The 16,036-nt window shown below is 36.1% G+C and overlaps 1 protein-coding gene across 2 annotated transcripts in view; it reads left to right on the top strand.

The window, feature by feature from the left end:
• NEGR1 (neuronal growth regulator 1) overlaps positions 1-16,036 on the top strand; it is an 840,333-nt gene that overhangs the window by 633,987 nt on the left and 190,310 nt on the right. For both annotated transcript variants that reach the window (XM_074334947.2, XM_074334948.2), the window contains exon 5: positions 8,643-8,763. In XM_074334947.2, the coding sequence (XP_074191048.1) occupies positions 8,643-8,763 (121 nt within the window). The remainder of the gene's footprint in view (positions 1-8,642; positions 8,764-16,036) is intronic.

The raw sequence follows: 16,036 nt of genomic DNA, 5'->3' as shown, positions 1-16,036 counted from the left end.
AATACAAGTCACGTTTGACTTCTGCAATTACAAGAGGTGCTCAGAATGGTTACCATCAGCGTCCAGATACTTCAGATTACGGTGAACTACTGCTTGAGCAACATTGACCAAAGTGTCCACTTGTGTACATTTTTTTGGCACCCCCGGTATTTGCTTCATGGTAAGGGTTTGTTGACCTTGTGATTTATTTCTGTGAGATCTGTGACAGCCTTTGAAAGATTGTCAAATTGTTTAGCTATCATCGGTCTCATCTGTAATAATAGTGTATTGACCACATCCTATAGGATGTGTTCCCTGGTAGGCACTGAAAACTACATTTTTTTCAAAGTCTGTCCATTTGACCAAGGGCACCTTAATGTAGCTCACGCTTCTAGAATCTAGACTAAGGCCAACATGCTTATTTACCACAGTGTTATCCCATATAGCTTCTGTAGGATGAATTTCTTGACTTATTTCTCTTTACTATCTCTCACTCTTTATTGTTCTAATTACTTAACATATCACTTTCATCATTGCCCATCATTTTGAGACAATAGGCTGGTGGTCAAATTCTTTTGCCATTGGAACTCTAAATTTTCATTTCAATTAGCTCAACTCCCTAAGGCTATTAAAGTAATCCTTGGATGCACTCATTTTTTTAAATAATAAGACTTTGTACAAAACCAAAGTTCCCACTGAGGATGGCAAGAGAGGAAGGTCTTTGTGGCTATTGTCATGTAGCTAAGAAAACTTGAATCTTGATTAGGCTTTTTGGGTGCCAAGTGCTGAGGTTCTGTTGCTTGCACCTGCAGAGTCTGGAGTTTTGGATGAAGAACCTTTAATTATCTTCATCCTGAAATGACTGGCTAAACAATGAAAGGCAATAATCCCACTGAGTAAATGAAAAGGGAAAACTCTTCTTTCAGGAGCATCTAATCACTCAGGTGTTAAATATCCCGTCTTGACCCTTTCACTGCTGGCTTTTCCCAACATCTGTTCTTTGTTGTTCCCCACATCTGTCTAATAGCATTCTTGTCAAATTGATTTTTTTCACTGTGCAATTGCTTCAGCTCACAGCCGTATCCAATTTGACAGGAAGGCAGAATGCCTAAATTTCAGCAGGAGACATAAATCAGTTTATTCCGAAGGATGCCATTGTACTCATGAATTTGAGGAACCCAAGTTATCACTTTCTTTGCTACTTTGGTGTAATTGAAAGATGTTGCGTGCAAGCAAAACAAAAAAACTATCTCCATGGAAAGAAAAACAGTTCTGTATGTAGATGCACACATTTACATTCCCACTTCCTATAAAAACAGCTTACATTGCTGGGCCAGGGTCAAAATTCACAGAGCAGTGGAATAGGATGGTAAAAGCAATAGGCTCTTGGAGCAGTCACTCAAGTTGTACTATTTGATTGTTTTTTTCTAGGACAAGCCCAGTTTGATTTCTTAAAACATGAAACATTTTAGTGGAAAATGAATGTTTTGTACAACTTAGCCACGTGTGCTTATAATTCACTATTTGAGCTCCAGTTGTAGAATTAATTAGTCCTAATTGTTGTGAGGTATATATTTCTGGCAAATAAGTGACTGTATCCTTACGATGCAAATAATCATCGCCTCTCCTCACATAACATTCATGAGTACGTTATAGCTTGTGAGCTTATTGAACCAGTGATAATTGTTGACCTGGAAGTTCACGGGTCACATAACATAGTATTTGGAATAGACCTTACATATTTATTAGTTCAATTGTCCAACATACCCAGAATATGTCCCAAGAAATATAGGCCCACAAGAGCTCAATATAAAAACTTCTGCAATTTTGTGGTCTCATAATTTGGGACAAAGCTACATACGATAAGAAATCCATAAGACATACATGGACATCACAGTCTCTGAGATGTGTTCTAGAAAAGAAACTTGCTAGGTATAATCAGACATTTCTGAAGCCAAAGAACTGTTTTATTTATACAAAGTAATAGGGTTTAGTCAGAATGGTGTAAACTTGGAAATTTCACTAAAAATGTCCTGTCACTGCCAGTTAACTAAAATGAGTTTACTCAGGTCCAACGTGACCAGTGATCTATTTAATTAAATTTTCTCTCAATTTCTGCCTTTCCTATGGATTTGCCAATGACTCTCATCATCCTAAAGATTACTACAATAGCCCCCTAACTGTTCTGCCTGTTTCCTCACCAGCTTCTCTTCAGACCATGTTCCCACAGCAGCTAAAGAATCTTTGTAAAATGTTAATCAAACCATGTTGTTCCTCCACTACAAATCTCCAAAACCTCATCTCCTTAGAATAAACTTCAAAGGCTTTACCATGGGTACCAGACCCTACAGAATCTGAGCCCCAGTTGCGCACCCAACCTTCTCTTCTGGATTCTTCCTCTCACTTATCTGCTTAAGTCATGATGACCATCTGTTTCCCCATAATCCTGTTAAGTATATTTGTACCTCAAGCTTGTTCCCAACTCAGGGCTTTTGACTTTTTTGTTTCCTCTTAGTTTAATAATTTCCTACAGATAAGTACATGATTCCTTCTCTCACATCATTAAATTCTTTGCTCAATTATTGCCTGTCAATAAAGGGGTTTTCTTTTACCCTGCTCAATTTCTATCTTAGTTCATATCACTCCCTTACTATTTACTTAAATCAAAAATAATTTGTTTGCCCATGCATGTATACATACACACACACATGCACACACACACACACACGTGCACACACACACACAAACCCCAAGGATATTAGCCTATGAGGCAAGGAATATTATTTTTTATTAATGTGGTACTTAATAAAAATATTTCTTGAATTGATGAAGGAATTAAGAATAAATACGCAGATTAATCTTCCTCTTCTTGAACAATCATATTCAAAATAAGCAGCATAATATGATTAAGGGTGTATTCATGTCCCCAAGAAAAATCAATAAAGCTTTCAAGTTCAAGTTTAGAATTTTAGCCTCAAAATGAAATCTGGATGAGACTCTCCTCTCTATATTGATTACTCACAGCTCATAACTCTTTAATTCTGTAACATGAAAAATAGTCTTAGGACTTTTTATTATGTTCCATTTTAAATCTTGATTCATTTTTTATCTATGCTCCCATATGACATTTTAGGTATCTTTCCATTTTAAGTGTCCATCACAGTAGCTTATGAACCCCTATACAACAGGATCATGTCTCTTTAACTGGTGTGGTACAGCACCTAATCCTGAGCCATATGCACACTGTCCTGCATAAAAGCCTTTTAATGACAAATTAGATTTTTATTTCAGTTCATTACGCCTGGGTTTTCAGGCAATGTTCCGGATTTCATGGTTTTGTTTGTAATGAGTCACGGCCCCCTTGACAAACAAGAGGGTAATTAAACTAACCAGGTTATCAATAGAGGCTTGTGATGGATCTCCTGTTGCATATGGTTATTTCATCTTCAATAATAGTTGGATATCATAAAAGATTATGGCCTTTTAGTGTGACAGGGCGAAAGAGAGATGAAAGCCTATGAGAGCAAGAATGAAAATATGATTTTATCTATACCTCTCACAAGCAAAACAGTGTCATAATAATTGACAAATCGGTAGATTTTTGTTTATACATGTCTTTTGTGTATTTTATTGCCTTTTGTAGGGGGATATGAATCTTTGCTTAACACAGAAGGTTGAAATTTATTAAATGACTCCCCATATGACATCAATGTATGTGTTATTGTATTGTGTGTGCATATATACAGAGGGTGCCAAAAAATGTATGCACATTTTAAGAAAGGAAAAAAAGGAAAAAATATTGCATTAAAATAGAAATGCTCCATATATACCGATAACAAAAGATAAATACAAGTCATGTGTATACCTTTATTTTTGGCATCCCTGATATGTAGTATAGATTTACATATATACATATATAAAAATGTGTGTGTGTATTATACCATTTTCTTATTCAAATAGTTTGGTAAACATTTTTCATTATTTTTCACAATTATTAGCAAGCACTCTAATAAAAATATTTCTTTGAACATTTTTTTCCAGAACTGTAAGTTGAACCTTTACTATTACAAATAAATATACCACAGACATATAGAGGTGCTATAATTTCAAAATAAAGTATCACCCTTAACAGAAAATGGTGAATTTGCAAGGGCATTTTTAAAAGGAAAGGCAATGTTTTGTTGTAAGAGTGTTCACAGTTTTCATGTTCATGATGTACTCAAAAATCATTAAACTCTGTACTTTTTATTACTATACTAAAATAGATCCAAAATGCGCATTTACTCAAATCATTTGTCTGAATGAATTTGTATTTGCATCGTCAAGGTTTCTGTCGTATCGAACTTTTCCCCATGGTGTTATTTAAAATATGTACTATGCTAAAAAGATTGGTAGAAAAGAAAATATTTATGAAAAGAGACATGCTTGGATTGGTGATGACATTTTATATACAACATCAAAAGATACAATCCATGGGAGAAATAATTGATAAGCTGGACTTCATTAAAATTAGAAATTTGACTCTGTGTAAAATTAGAAATTTTGGCTCTGTGTATCAAGAGAATGAAAAGACAAGCCACAGGCTAGGAGAGAATATTTGCAAAAGGCACATCTGATAAAGGACTGCTATCCTACTAAATATACAAAGAACTCTTAAAACTCAACAATAAGAACATAAACAAACCAATTAAAAAATGGGCCAAAGACCTTAACAGACACTTCATCAAAGAAGATATACAGATGGCAAATAAGCATATGAAAAGGTATCCCATGTCATAGATCGTCAGTGAAATGCAAATTAAAACAATGAGATACTATTACACACCTATTAGAATGACTAAAATCTGGAACACTGACAACTCAAATGATGGCAGGAATATGGTGCAATGGGAACTGCATACATCACTGGTGGGAATGCATAATTGTACAACCACTTAGGAAGACAGTTTGGCAGTTTCTTACAAAACTAAACATACTTTTAGCATATGATCCAGCAATCACACTCCTTGGAATTTACCCAAAGGATCTGAAAACGTATGTCTACACAAAAACTTCACACAGATGTTTATAGCAGCTTTATTTATAATTACCAATACTTGGAAGCTACCAAGAAGTTATTCAGTAGGGGAATGGATAAATAAACTGTGATACATGAAGACGACGGAATATTATTCAGTGCTAAAAAGAAATGAGCTCTTGAGCCATGAAAAGACATGGAGGAAACTTAAATGCATATTACTAAGTGAAAGAAGTCAATCTGAAAAGGCTACATACTATATTATTTCAACTATATAACATTCTGGAAAAGCTGAAACTATGGAGACAGTGAAAAGATCAGTGCTTGCCAGGGGTGGAGGGGTGGTAGAGATCAATAGGCCCAATGCAGATAATTGCAGAACAGTGAAAATACTTTGTATAGTATTTAATGATGGATATATGTCACTATGCTTTTGTTCAAACTCACCGAATGTACACCACCAAGCGTGAATCCTAATGTAAACTATGGACTTCAGATTATAATGATGTGTCAATGTAACAAATGTACCACTCTGGTAAGGGATGTGGATAATAGAGGCTATGTATATGTCCGGGCAAAGAATATATGGGAAATCTCTGTATCTTCTGCTTAATTTTGTGTGAACTTAAAAATTCTATTTAAAAAATGACACATTTAAAACTCCAAATGTTTCCCTCCAAGCTCTTCTACTTACAGTCTTCCCCATATCATTATTCTAACCTGCCAGATAAGCCAAATGAAGTCATACTGGAGTCCCCTCTTTGTTTTATATCAGTCAAGAAATCCTATTGGCTCCGCTTTACAAGAGGCAACAAAGCCAATCACTTTCCACTACCTCCAGTGCTACCACCCTAGTCAGAGCTGCCAATCACTTGACTTGCTGACCACAATAGCTTCCTACTCACCCTCAGCTTTCATCCTGGCCTCAGGTGTTTTCTCAACACAGCAGCGAGTGATACTTTTAAAACAAAAATCAGATTAGATCCTCATCTGTAGTGGTTCACCATTTCACTCAGAGTAAAAGTTAAGTCCTTAAAATGACCCTCAGGGTCCTACCTGCTCTTCCATCATTTGGCCCCATGTATTAATCAGGGTTTTCCCGTGAAATCGAACCAATAATATATATATATATATATATATATCTACAGTTTGCCCTTGAACAATGTCAGGGTTAGGGGTGCTGACCCCAACACAGCTGAAAATCTGAATGTAACTTTTGACTCCCCAAAATCTTAACTACTAATACTCTACTGTTGACCAGAAGCCTTACTGATAATATAAACAGTCGATTAACTTATATGTTAGATGTATTATATACTATATTTTTACAATAAAGTAAGCTAGAAAAAGAAACCATTATTAAGAAAATCATAAGGAAGAGAAAATCCATTTGCATACTGTACTGTATTGATACCATAAGTTAGCATGGTCCACTTACAAGATGAATCGGCGGTCAGCACCTACAGCAATAGCCTTACATGATACAAAACACTGTACATGTTATAGGTATTACTAACACTATACATTAAAAAATGAAAAGACAATGTGAAAAACAAATTCAAATTTATTTACAGGTATAACGATTCATGCATTGATAATGAAGCAGCAGCAATATGACAGCTTTATGGTAGCCTAGTGTAATTGATAGGATTGTTTCACAGCAGTTAGGAAATCTCCAAAAAATTTTCAATACATTTATTGAAAAAAATCGGCATATAAGTGGACCCACACAGTTCAAACCTGTGTTGATCAAGGGTCAACGGTATACGCACACACACATACGCATGTATATATATATATATATATATATATAGACACGTATGCATGTAAAACTATAGATCTAGATCTAGAAAGAGATTATATTATGAGGAATTGGCTCATGTGGTCATGGAGGCCGAGACATCTCACAATCTGCCATCTGCAAACTGGAGACCCGGGAAAGTCCGTGTATAGTTCAGTCCCAATCTGAAAACCTGAGAACCACGGGAGCCAATGGTGTAATTCCCGTTCTGAGGGCAGGAGAAGACTAATGAGTTAGCTCACGCAGTCAGACAGAGAAGGGGTGAATTCTCCCTTCCTCTGCCTTTTGTTCCATTCAGGCCCTCAATGGACCGTACGATGCACACCCACATTGGAGAAGGCAATAGAAGCATTACTGAGTCCACTGATTCAAATGCTAATATTTCACGGACACACCAAGAAATAATGTTTATATCTGGACACTATATGACCCAGTCAAGTTGACACAAAATTAACTGTCACACTTTATCTCCTGCTAGTCTCCTTTTCTCTTTGTTTCAGCCACACTGGTACCCTTGGTATTTCTCAAACAAATCAGGCTCGCTCCAGCCTCAGGTCCTTACTGTAAACTGTTCCCTCTTCCCAGAAGACTCTTTCTCCAGATACGCCATAGGGAACTCACTCATTTATATCTGTTTCACTTAAATCTTACCTTCTCAATGAGTCCTAATAAAATTACCCTATGTAAAATAAAAATCCATTCTTTGTTTTGATTTCTCTTACCTTTCTGCCTTTTAACCGTATTTCTTATCATCTTCTAACGTTTTATTTAAATTACTTATTTGTGATATTACCGCTTATAGTCACCCCACCCCCGATCCCATCTAGAATACAAACTTCATCATGCCAGGGAGTTTAACTGCTTTGTGCCTTGAGAAATATCTGACCTGTATTGATGGCTCAATAACTGATAAATAAAGGAATGGTTCTGCTACAAAGCAACTTTTTAAGCACAATTGTGTGCCAGGCATTGTGCCCTGATCTCTGAATATGCAAATTGAATGAGATATTTACCCTGCCTTCAGGCAGCTAACAAGGAAGCCTGGGATCCTCATAAATAAACACAATAAAAGAAAGTGTTTGGTATGACAGATTTAGAAAAACTACTCAAAGAAGAGAAATAGCAACCGGGAAGTCTTTAGGGATGATGACACTTGAATTGGTTCCGGAATCTGTGAAAATAGGGAAGAATAGCATTCCAGGTAGAAGAAGCCACATTAAAAAATAAATAAATAATAATAATAGTCATTAAAGCATAGGAGTAGACAGAAAAAACAGAGTATTGAAAGAGTTCAGGCTTTGTGTCAACGTGCCTGAGTGCATTTCCAAATTCTACAACTAAACAGCTGTGTGACCTTAGACAAATTACTTAACCTCTCTGAGCTACAGTTATCACATTTGTACAAGTGGGATAATACCATCTAGCTTAGAGTATTACTGTGAGGAAGTCATGAACATAAAGCACTAGCCCAGTGACTGGCTCCCAGTGATCACTCAATAAATTAGAGCAATTGTTGGAGTGTAATTTGACTGCAGTACAGATGAAGTGTTTCCCTCACGCATGCGGGGGGGTTTTGTTTGTTTTTTCCAATAGGAAGCAAGGCCCCAATGTATGGCATTTACTCTACACTTCCTGGGAACATTCATCTATTGCCCCACATGAAAAATGAAGCTGAAAGAGACTATTCTTGTATTAGGAGCATAAAACACTGAAAACGTGATGCATTGGCCTATCAGGCATAAGATTGCTTTGAATATAAAAGGAACAGAAATATATGCGTGTTGTATTTCTGCTGAAGATGATTTTTACTTACCTACCAGTATTTTTTGTTTGTTTCTTTTTCAGTTGCTCCTACGATTCAGGAAATTAAATCTGGCACAGTGGCCCCGGGACGCAGTGGATTGATAAGATGTGAAGGTGCAGGTGTCCCACCTCCAGCCTTTGAATGGTACAAAGGAGAAAAGAAGTAAGGACTTCGTGATTGTGACTATGTTCCAAGCCCTTTGAGCTAACGTGTGTTTCACATACTTATTTTTAAGCAATTTCTTTAACTGGCTTGAATGATTCTCAACAGCCTCCTTACAGGCAGGCAAATTTAAGGGGCCCACGTGGGAAGGAAGAGTAGATAATAGCATCCAGCAGGAATGTCCACTTTGCTTTCTATGATCTCAGAAATACCTGCAAATCCCTTATCACTGATGTGTGTTATTTCTTCCCCTCCTTTCTGAACCAGCACACCATTGCTCTTGCTGGCAACCGTGTTTAATTAGGAAGTCAACCAGCTCGTACAACTTGGGCACAGCTTCCACGAGAATGCTCCAAAAGCAATTGGAGCCGCTGTCCCTGGCTGGCTTCCTTGATAAGCCTCAACCCTTTCACCTGCCTTCCTCTCCTGCAAGGCAGTCTAACATTTTGTTTTATAGGACATTGTGTTTTAGATATTCTGCTGCTAAGGGGGCTGTCGAGGTGATAAAATACATGGTTAAAGGGCTAACCAACATGATTTTAAGGCTACTCTAACTTCAGCTCTCATGGTCCCCTTGAGAAGCCTCAGAAAGCCTTGGCAAGAGCTGTTGAACAAGGAGAGTCAGGACTCTACTACTTTCTCTTTATTTTCAACCAGAAGGCTCATTCAAACTTCTTTAACTGGTCTTATCAGCCATCAAAGAAGAGCAGGACCCCTGTGAATTAACTGGAAGATATAATGCAGAGGGAAGGATATTATCTATCTATCTATCTATCTATCTATCTATATATCTATATTTTGCTTCGAAACTAGAGAAGGATGTAGTCAAGGTCGAACCATATGAAATTGCCATTTTTCAGTCAAAAAAGCTAAATATTCTCAATTTCATGCTGCTCGACCTATACATATGGGGTTTACTTACTTGTGTCATGGCTCATAACTAATTATAGCTCAACATCTGAAAAGAAAACTGGTGAAATTACATAAGAACTGGTGAAATGGATGTGACATAAGTAGGTACTTTGTTTCTTAAACTGTAATCAAAAGAGGATTTGTGGAAAACATTTTACCTCTTTAACATCAACCTTAACAAGGATAGCTCTGCAACGATCTCATTTGTTCTAAGTAACTGATTGTGGTTTTACCTAAATTTTTTTGCAGCTTTTCCATATGCAACCTATTCTACAATTGGGGGTATTCAATTTTTAATTCTTTTTGCTAATTAATTAATGTTTATACTAATTCTAAATCTACCTTTTTGTGGCTTCACAGAAGCCCCCATATTTTTATATATTTAGAATAAGATAAACCTCCCTGGGGTCACTCCTATCACACCCTGTAAGATTGTATATCTACTAATACAAACTTTCTCAGATTCTGATTATGCAGGTTGAGATGTTTTCAATTTGTGATTGTCTTCATGGAAAATCATCTAGAAGAGTGGTTCTCAATCCCTTTTAAGTTATAAAACTCTTTGTTCAAATACAGTCTTATTTGGAAGCTTAAAAAATCGTATTTATGAAAGCAACACTTCTCTGGTAGATATGGGGTAAATAGAGCCTCAATTCTACCTGTTCAGAAGTCACCCATATAGAGGACATCCTTGCAGCCACCTCCATCCCTAGTTCTCCAATTAAAAAAAAAAAGAAAAGTTTGAACAATGACCTAAACTATTTTACATACTTTTCAGTCACTTTTGAGTCTGTCATTCCTTTCTTAAAAACTGACAATTATTCCCTGTAGTACAAGTGAGAGCTCATTTGTTAAAGTCCATTTTGGCTTCCAATATTTTGTGATGTCCTGAATTTTTTTCTGTCTCTCTCTCTCTTTCCGTTTTCCTAAATACAGCAACCATTGTAAAAAAAAAAAAAAAAGGCTTCGATTATCCTCAGTCCACTTTCTTGGCCTATAGCAAATATAGCAAAGGCCAGTTGGTGCTCACAGTCATAACTTCAGTGATTTTTTTTCTTTTCCTGCTGGGAGATGGACTGTAGCTTTCATTAGATTTGCAAAGGAATTTAAAACCACTCTTAAAAAAAATTTAGGTTGATTATCCCCAATGAATGCCCCTCCCCAACACACACACACCTAGAGAAAATCTAGGAGCTATGAAAACCAAATGCACTTGTAAAAGGCAAACATATTATCATTTCGGAGAAAAGCATACATTTATGATTTGTTCGGGTTCTATCTGAGGAAATATCCAAATTCTCAAACACCCCTGGAAGATATAAATTCCTCTCAAAATTATAGTAAAGCAGAGTTGAGTATATGCAGGGAATAGGAGAGAGAATGATTCTGGTTGCTGAGTGGTTGTTGTTACACTCACTAAATGGATCTACCAGGTGAGTTTCAGGGCCCAGGCCATTCAAATATTTACCTCACAAAAATGCAAAACTGACAAGCCCCTGCTGTTTGACAAACAGTGTTCTATATTGTTAATAAATAGTTTATTTTTATAATGAACCTATAAAATAGTTGCTGATATTTTTCTCACCTTGCTTGGGAGAAACCGAAGCACAGAGTGTTTTTAAATAATGTGCACAAGGTCATACAGTTAGTGTCAGAACTGGGATTTGAACCCAAAAAGCCTTGCAAGTCTTCATGTAGAGTCCATGGGTTTAACCTCTTTGTAATGGTACTAGTTTATTTAGGTCATGGCCCCTCAGAGTCTATCAAAAATCATTTGAAATGTCAATGTTATATGCCAAGGGTAAGGGCAGTGCAAGTCAATTATGAATTAACAAAATGAACGACTGCTTATAAAAACACTCACTTATAATTTCCCAATGTATTCAGTCAAAGACACAGAAATAATAGAATCAAGATAGACACACATGGAGAGGAAACAGATACAGCATATTTCTGAGTTGTTTTCTTGACCTCAAGGTGTCTAACGGGAGCATGAAGCTGTCAGAGACCATTTCAGAATGGAACAGTTTCTGCACGATCTGGAGAAGTTTTATTTCCTAGAGATCTTTTATACTTAGGGCTTACAAACTATTCAGAAATAATTTACACACTTTCTTCACTTCTACTTAAAGGAATGTATACAAATCCACCTCTCTTAAATCAAGATATTTCGAAGCAAGATCTTCACTAAAATAAATATAAACAAGTAAGCCCAAGCATGAAAAACAGGGAGAGTACCCAAACATCCGTAGTCTTAGCGCTGCATACAGTTCTTACGCATCTTGTAAAATTCATCTCTGTACTGCAAATAATTCACTTGACAACCTTTAAAAAGACATCCTCTAAAATTAAGCACAATTTAAAGAAAAGAAAAAAGCAAATACTTACTGAGGACAATCACTTTCCAGGCCCTCTAAGTACTTTGATCTCATTTATTCTTCAAACCTCTGTGAGGTATGATTTATTACCCTCAATTTACTGATGACAAAACTGAGACACAAGAGACTGAAAATAACCTGTCCAAGAGCACTCCACTTTAAATTGCCATCAGGATACATTTTCGATTTGTCAACCTCTCATCTCACATTCTTCCCCCTGTATACATTGCTATTATTAGTTAGTATCTATTGCAAAGTTACAAATTAACCCAAAGTTTAGCAGCTTAAAATAGTAAGCATGTATTATCTCAGGCAGTTTCTTGGGTCCGGAATCCAGCTGCAGTTTAGCTGTATGGTTATAGCACAGATTCTCTCATCAGGTTGCAATCCCGATGTCCTAGGTGCTGGTCATCTGAAGGCATGACCAGGGCTGGAGGATCTGCCTCCAAGGGAGCTCACTCACACGCCCCGCGAGTTAGTGCTAGTTATTGACAGAAGACTTCAGTTAATCACTATGTGGCCCTCTCCCTAGGACTGCTTGGCTGTCTTCATGACATGGCAGTTGACTTTCCCCAGAACTAGTAATCCAAGAGGGAGCAAGGTAGAATCTGCCATATCTCTTATGACCAAGTCCCAGATGTCATGCTCTGTCATTTTTTGCAGTACCTTATTGGTTACACAGGGTGACCCTGTTTAACATGTGTGGGGAGGCAATAGAGGCACACGAACATCAAGAGGTGAGAATCAGCAGATGCCATCTTCAGAGATGGCTCCCACACTGTCTCCCTCATGGATGATATAATTATCTTTTATTAGAAATATCAGCCACTTGACCTTTAGCTTATTGCATTGTTTAGATAAGCATCATGAGAATGACTAAAATTATATACTTATTATTAAAATATCATCCCTTGGTATAAAATGGTCATTTTTTTTTAACACTATAATCCCTTTAAGTTTACCTGGCAGACCAGTCCAATTAGATTTTGTGTTACTCCTATGTATTTAAATATTGGTAAAATGGCAGTTGTGAGTTCAATTATATACAGAGACACAAATTTAAACTTTTTTCTTAATAGTAGAGATGATTGATAAGACATATTCTCCTTGTATACGATGAAAGGACACTTTCCCAAAAGGCAAAGTAATATTAATCAACTCACATCTTTGATGATGTGAAATTAAGTTAATCTATGGCTTGAAAACAGTACAATTACTTACATTAAGACTAAAAACAGAAATTAAATTTTAATGGACTAATGTTTAAATAGGTACTGCAAAAACATGGGATTTGTATCACTTGTGAAGATGTCATTACTATCTTGTCTTAGATCAGACTTTTGGTATTTGCTTGCTAGGTTGAATTCCCTCCTCTTTTTTTAGATTTCTTCAAATTCCAGCCTGAGGCCTAGAAAGCTTGCCTACTGATTTCTCATGGCATTTAACTGCTCTAGGCCTTTTAAATAGTGTTTTATTAGTTTTGCTAGTTTTCAGGCAAATGGCCAGTAGTAGCAAGTCTTTTTTGGAATTGTTTAATTGCAACAGTATTTCTTTCTTAGTCCTCTATCATAAACTAAAGATAGGGATACAAAAGTTACAAATGAGGTAAATACAAATGACCTCTATGAATGAAAAGCAAATATATAGTAAAACATTAAAAATTATCAATATATCCGTTAAGAAACAAGTGTGTACCTAAAAATTGGAATATTTTGTATTTGATGATGATAGCCTATAATATTTTGACTTTTTAAACAATACATTTCAAATTTAATCTATGCATTTTAAGTCATTCTTTACAACAAATATTGTATCAGCTCATCTGTCATTTCAGAATCCTCTTCATTGTTCAGTCTATACCACTGCTTCAGATGAAGTGTGATGAGCATTCCTATTTGCTTTATTGTAAAGGATTAGTTATCTATGTGCATAAAACATGCATGCATAGATATGTTCAAAATGTATACAGATACCATTGAATGGATAGGAAAATGTCTAAAATCAATCATGTACAGTATGCCATGTTCACTTTACACAGAGGTACGATGACCTTTCTCAGTCAGGTTAGATTTTCACTTTAGGAAATGATGATTTTTCATTCTTGGCTTTACAGAGGTGAGATGAACTTAAGAAATCATAATGAAGTGAAGTAACCTTTCCTCTCCTTTTTCCTAGTCTAGATATTTACTACCCGATCACCTAACCATCCATAAATTTTATCCGAGTATTCACTTTGACAAAGGAATAAGAGAGAAAGGGTCTCCTTCCCTTCCTTTATTTTCAAGGAAACTGGAAAAATGAGTTAAAATATTTCTCTGTATCTCCAGTGATCTTCTTTCTATGCTGTTTTCCATGTAATTTATTTATGTCAAAGGTATGAATACATTACATTTATATAACACATTGTGATTTTCAGAGCATTTTCAAATATGATAGTTTTGCAAATGTGCAGATTTTTACATTTCACTTACACAGCATCAACTCTTTAAGCTTGGTGTGCTACATGAGAGATATAGAAAAAAAGAAAAATAGAGATAAACATATAATCATAGCTATTTAAATGGTGTAGGCTTGCTACACTAGTCAACATAAAAGTTTCAGAAAAACATACAATGGTAGACATACCTAGCTGCTCCTTCAGTTGGCCTTGATTCCCATATCCCTCTGACAGTGTGAGTATCTCTCAATTCTAAGTGATATTCTCATGACAAAGATGACTTAATATCGTGTGGTTTTAAAACAAAAGCCTAGAACTTCATCTGGCGCTCCACCACGGGCCGTGATCTAAAACAATGGCCCACAACACCTTTGGAACATCTATGCCTATGAGTAAAATTTAAACATTAGCAAGAACCAGCAAGACATGCGTACTTATTTATAAATTATGCATATGAATTTCTGAACTAGTATATTGCATACATTAAATGATGTACAACAGATAAAATTTAAAAGATGAGATACAAATGGATGTAAGTGGACATTCTTAAATAGACGTTCTGTTATTTTCTTCCCACATTCCACCAGATCACTTTGTATACACCTTGGAGTATTTGCCCTCCATTTTGGAGACGCTTGTAAAAAGTATGGTAGTTTAAAGTAACAATGTTTAAGGAATTTTTAAAGCTAATTTTAATGACATGCAACATTTACCCTGCATGCTGACTTTGCAATCTTACAACACATATTACCTAACTCACTTTGCACAATCTTAACCATTCCTTGCATCATTTTAACTAAATTACCCTGAGGGGAAAAAACACTATCTCATAAAGGTGAAATGACTTGTATAAGGGAAGTACAAAATGGGGAGTAAAATCTAATTTTGAGGGAACTGTGGGAGGTGATGAATATGTTTATGGCCTTGATGGTGACGTTTCACAGGTATATAGTACTTATCCCCAATGTATATACAGCTTTGTGTATGTCATATATACAATATAAATATGTATGATTTTTAGATGTCAATTATACTTCAATAAACTGATTTTTTTTAAAAGCAAAAACAAAACAAACCCCAAATTACCTGACTCCTATGTTGTGTCAGGATATCCTTCTTCTCAATTTTATACCACAACTTCGGTTACTCAAAGAGACTAGAAGCAAGTCCCTTCTCTCTGTCTCTCTCTGTCTCTGTCTCTGTCTCTGTCTCTGTCTCTGTCTCTGTCTCTGTCTCTCTCTCTCTCTCTCTCTCTCTCTCTCTGTCTCTCTCTCTGTCTCTCCCTCTCTCCCTCTCATTCGCAAGGCCATTTTAGTAGAGAGAGCAGTTACATGTTCTGGCTTAGAAGGGTACTGGAAATAACTTCATTACCCTCCATTTAAAGATGATCTTCCTTGCTGGCCTCAGATTTTACTTCATTCAGCACTATGCATCGGGCACTATCTGTTAGCTAATTTAAAAATTTGAAAACGAAATAAATTCCTGCATTGAAGGAATTTGAATTTCTAATGTGACCTCACTATTATTTTATTGTGTTCCATTATTT

Source organism: Rhinolophus sinicus, chromosome 14 (assembly GCF_057876585.1).
Source record: "Rhinolophus sinicus isolate RSI-liver-muscle chromosome 14, RSI-T2T, whole genome shotgun sequence".
NCBI lineage: Eukaryota > Metazoa > Chordata > Mammalia > Chiroptera > Rhinolophidae > Rhinolophus > Rhinolophus sinicus.
Note: the sequence above shows the minus strand (reverse complement) of the source record. Positions and strands in the feature narration are given on the sequence as shown.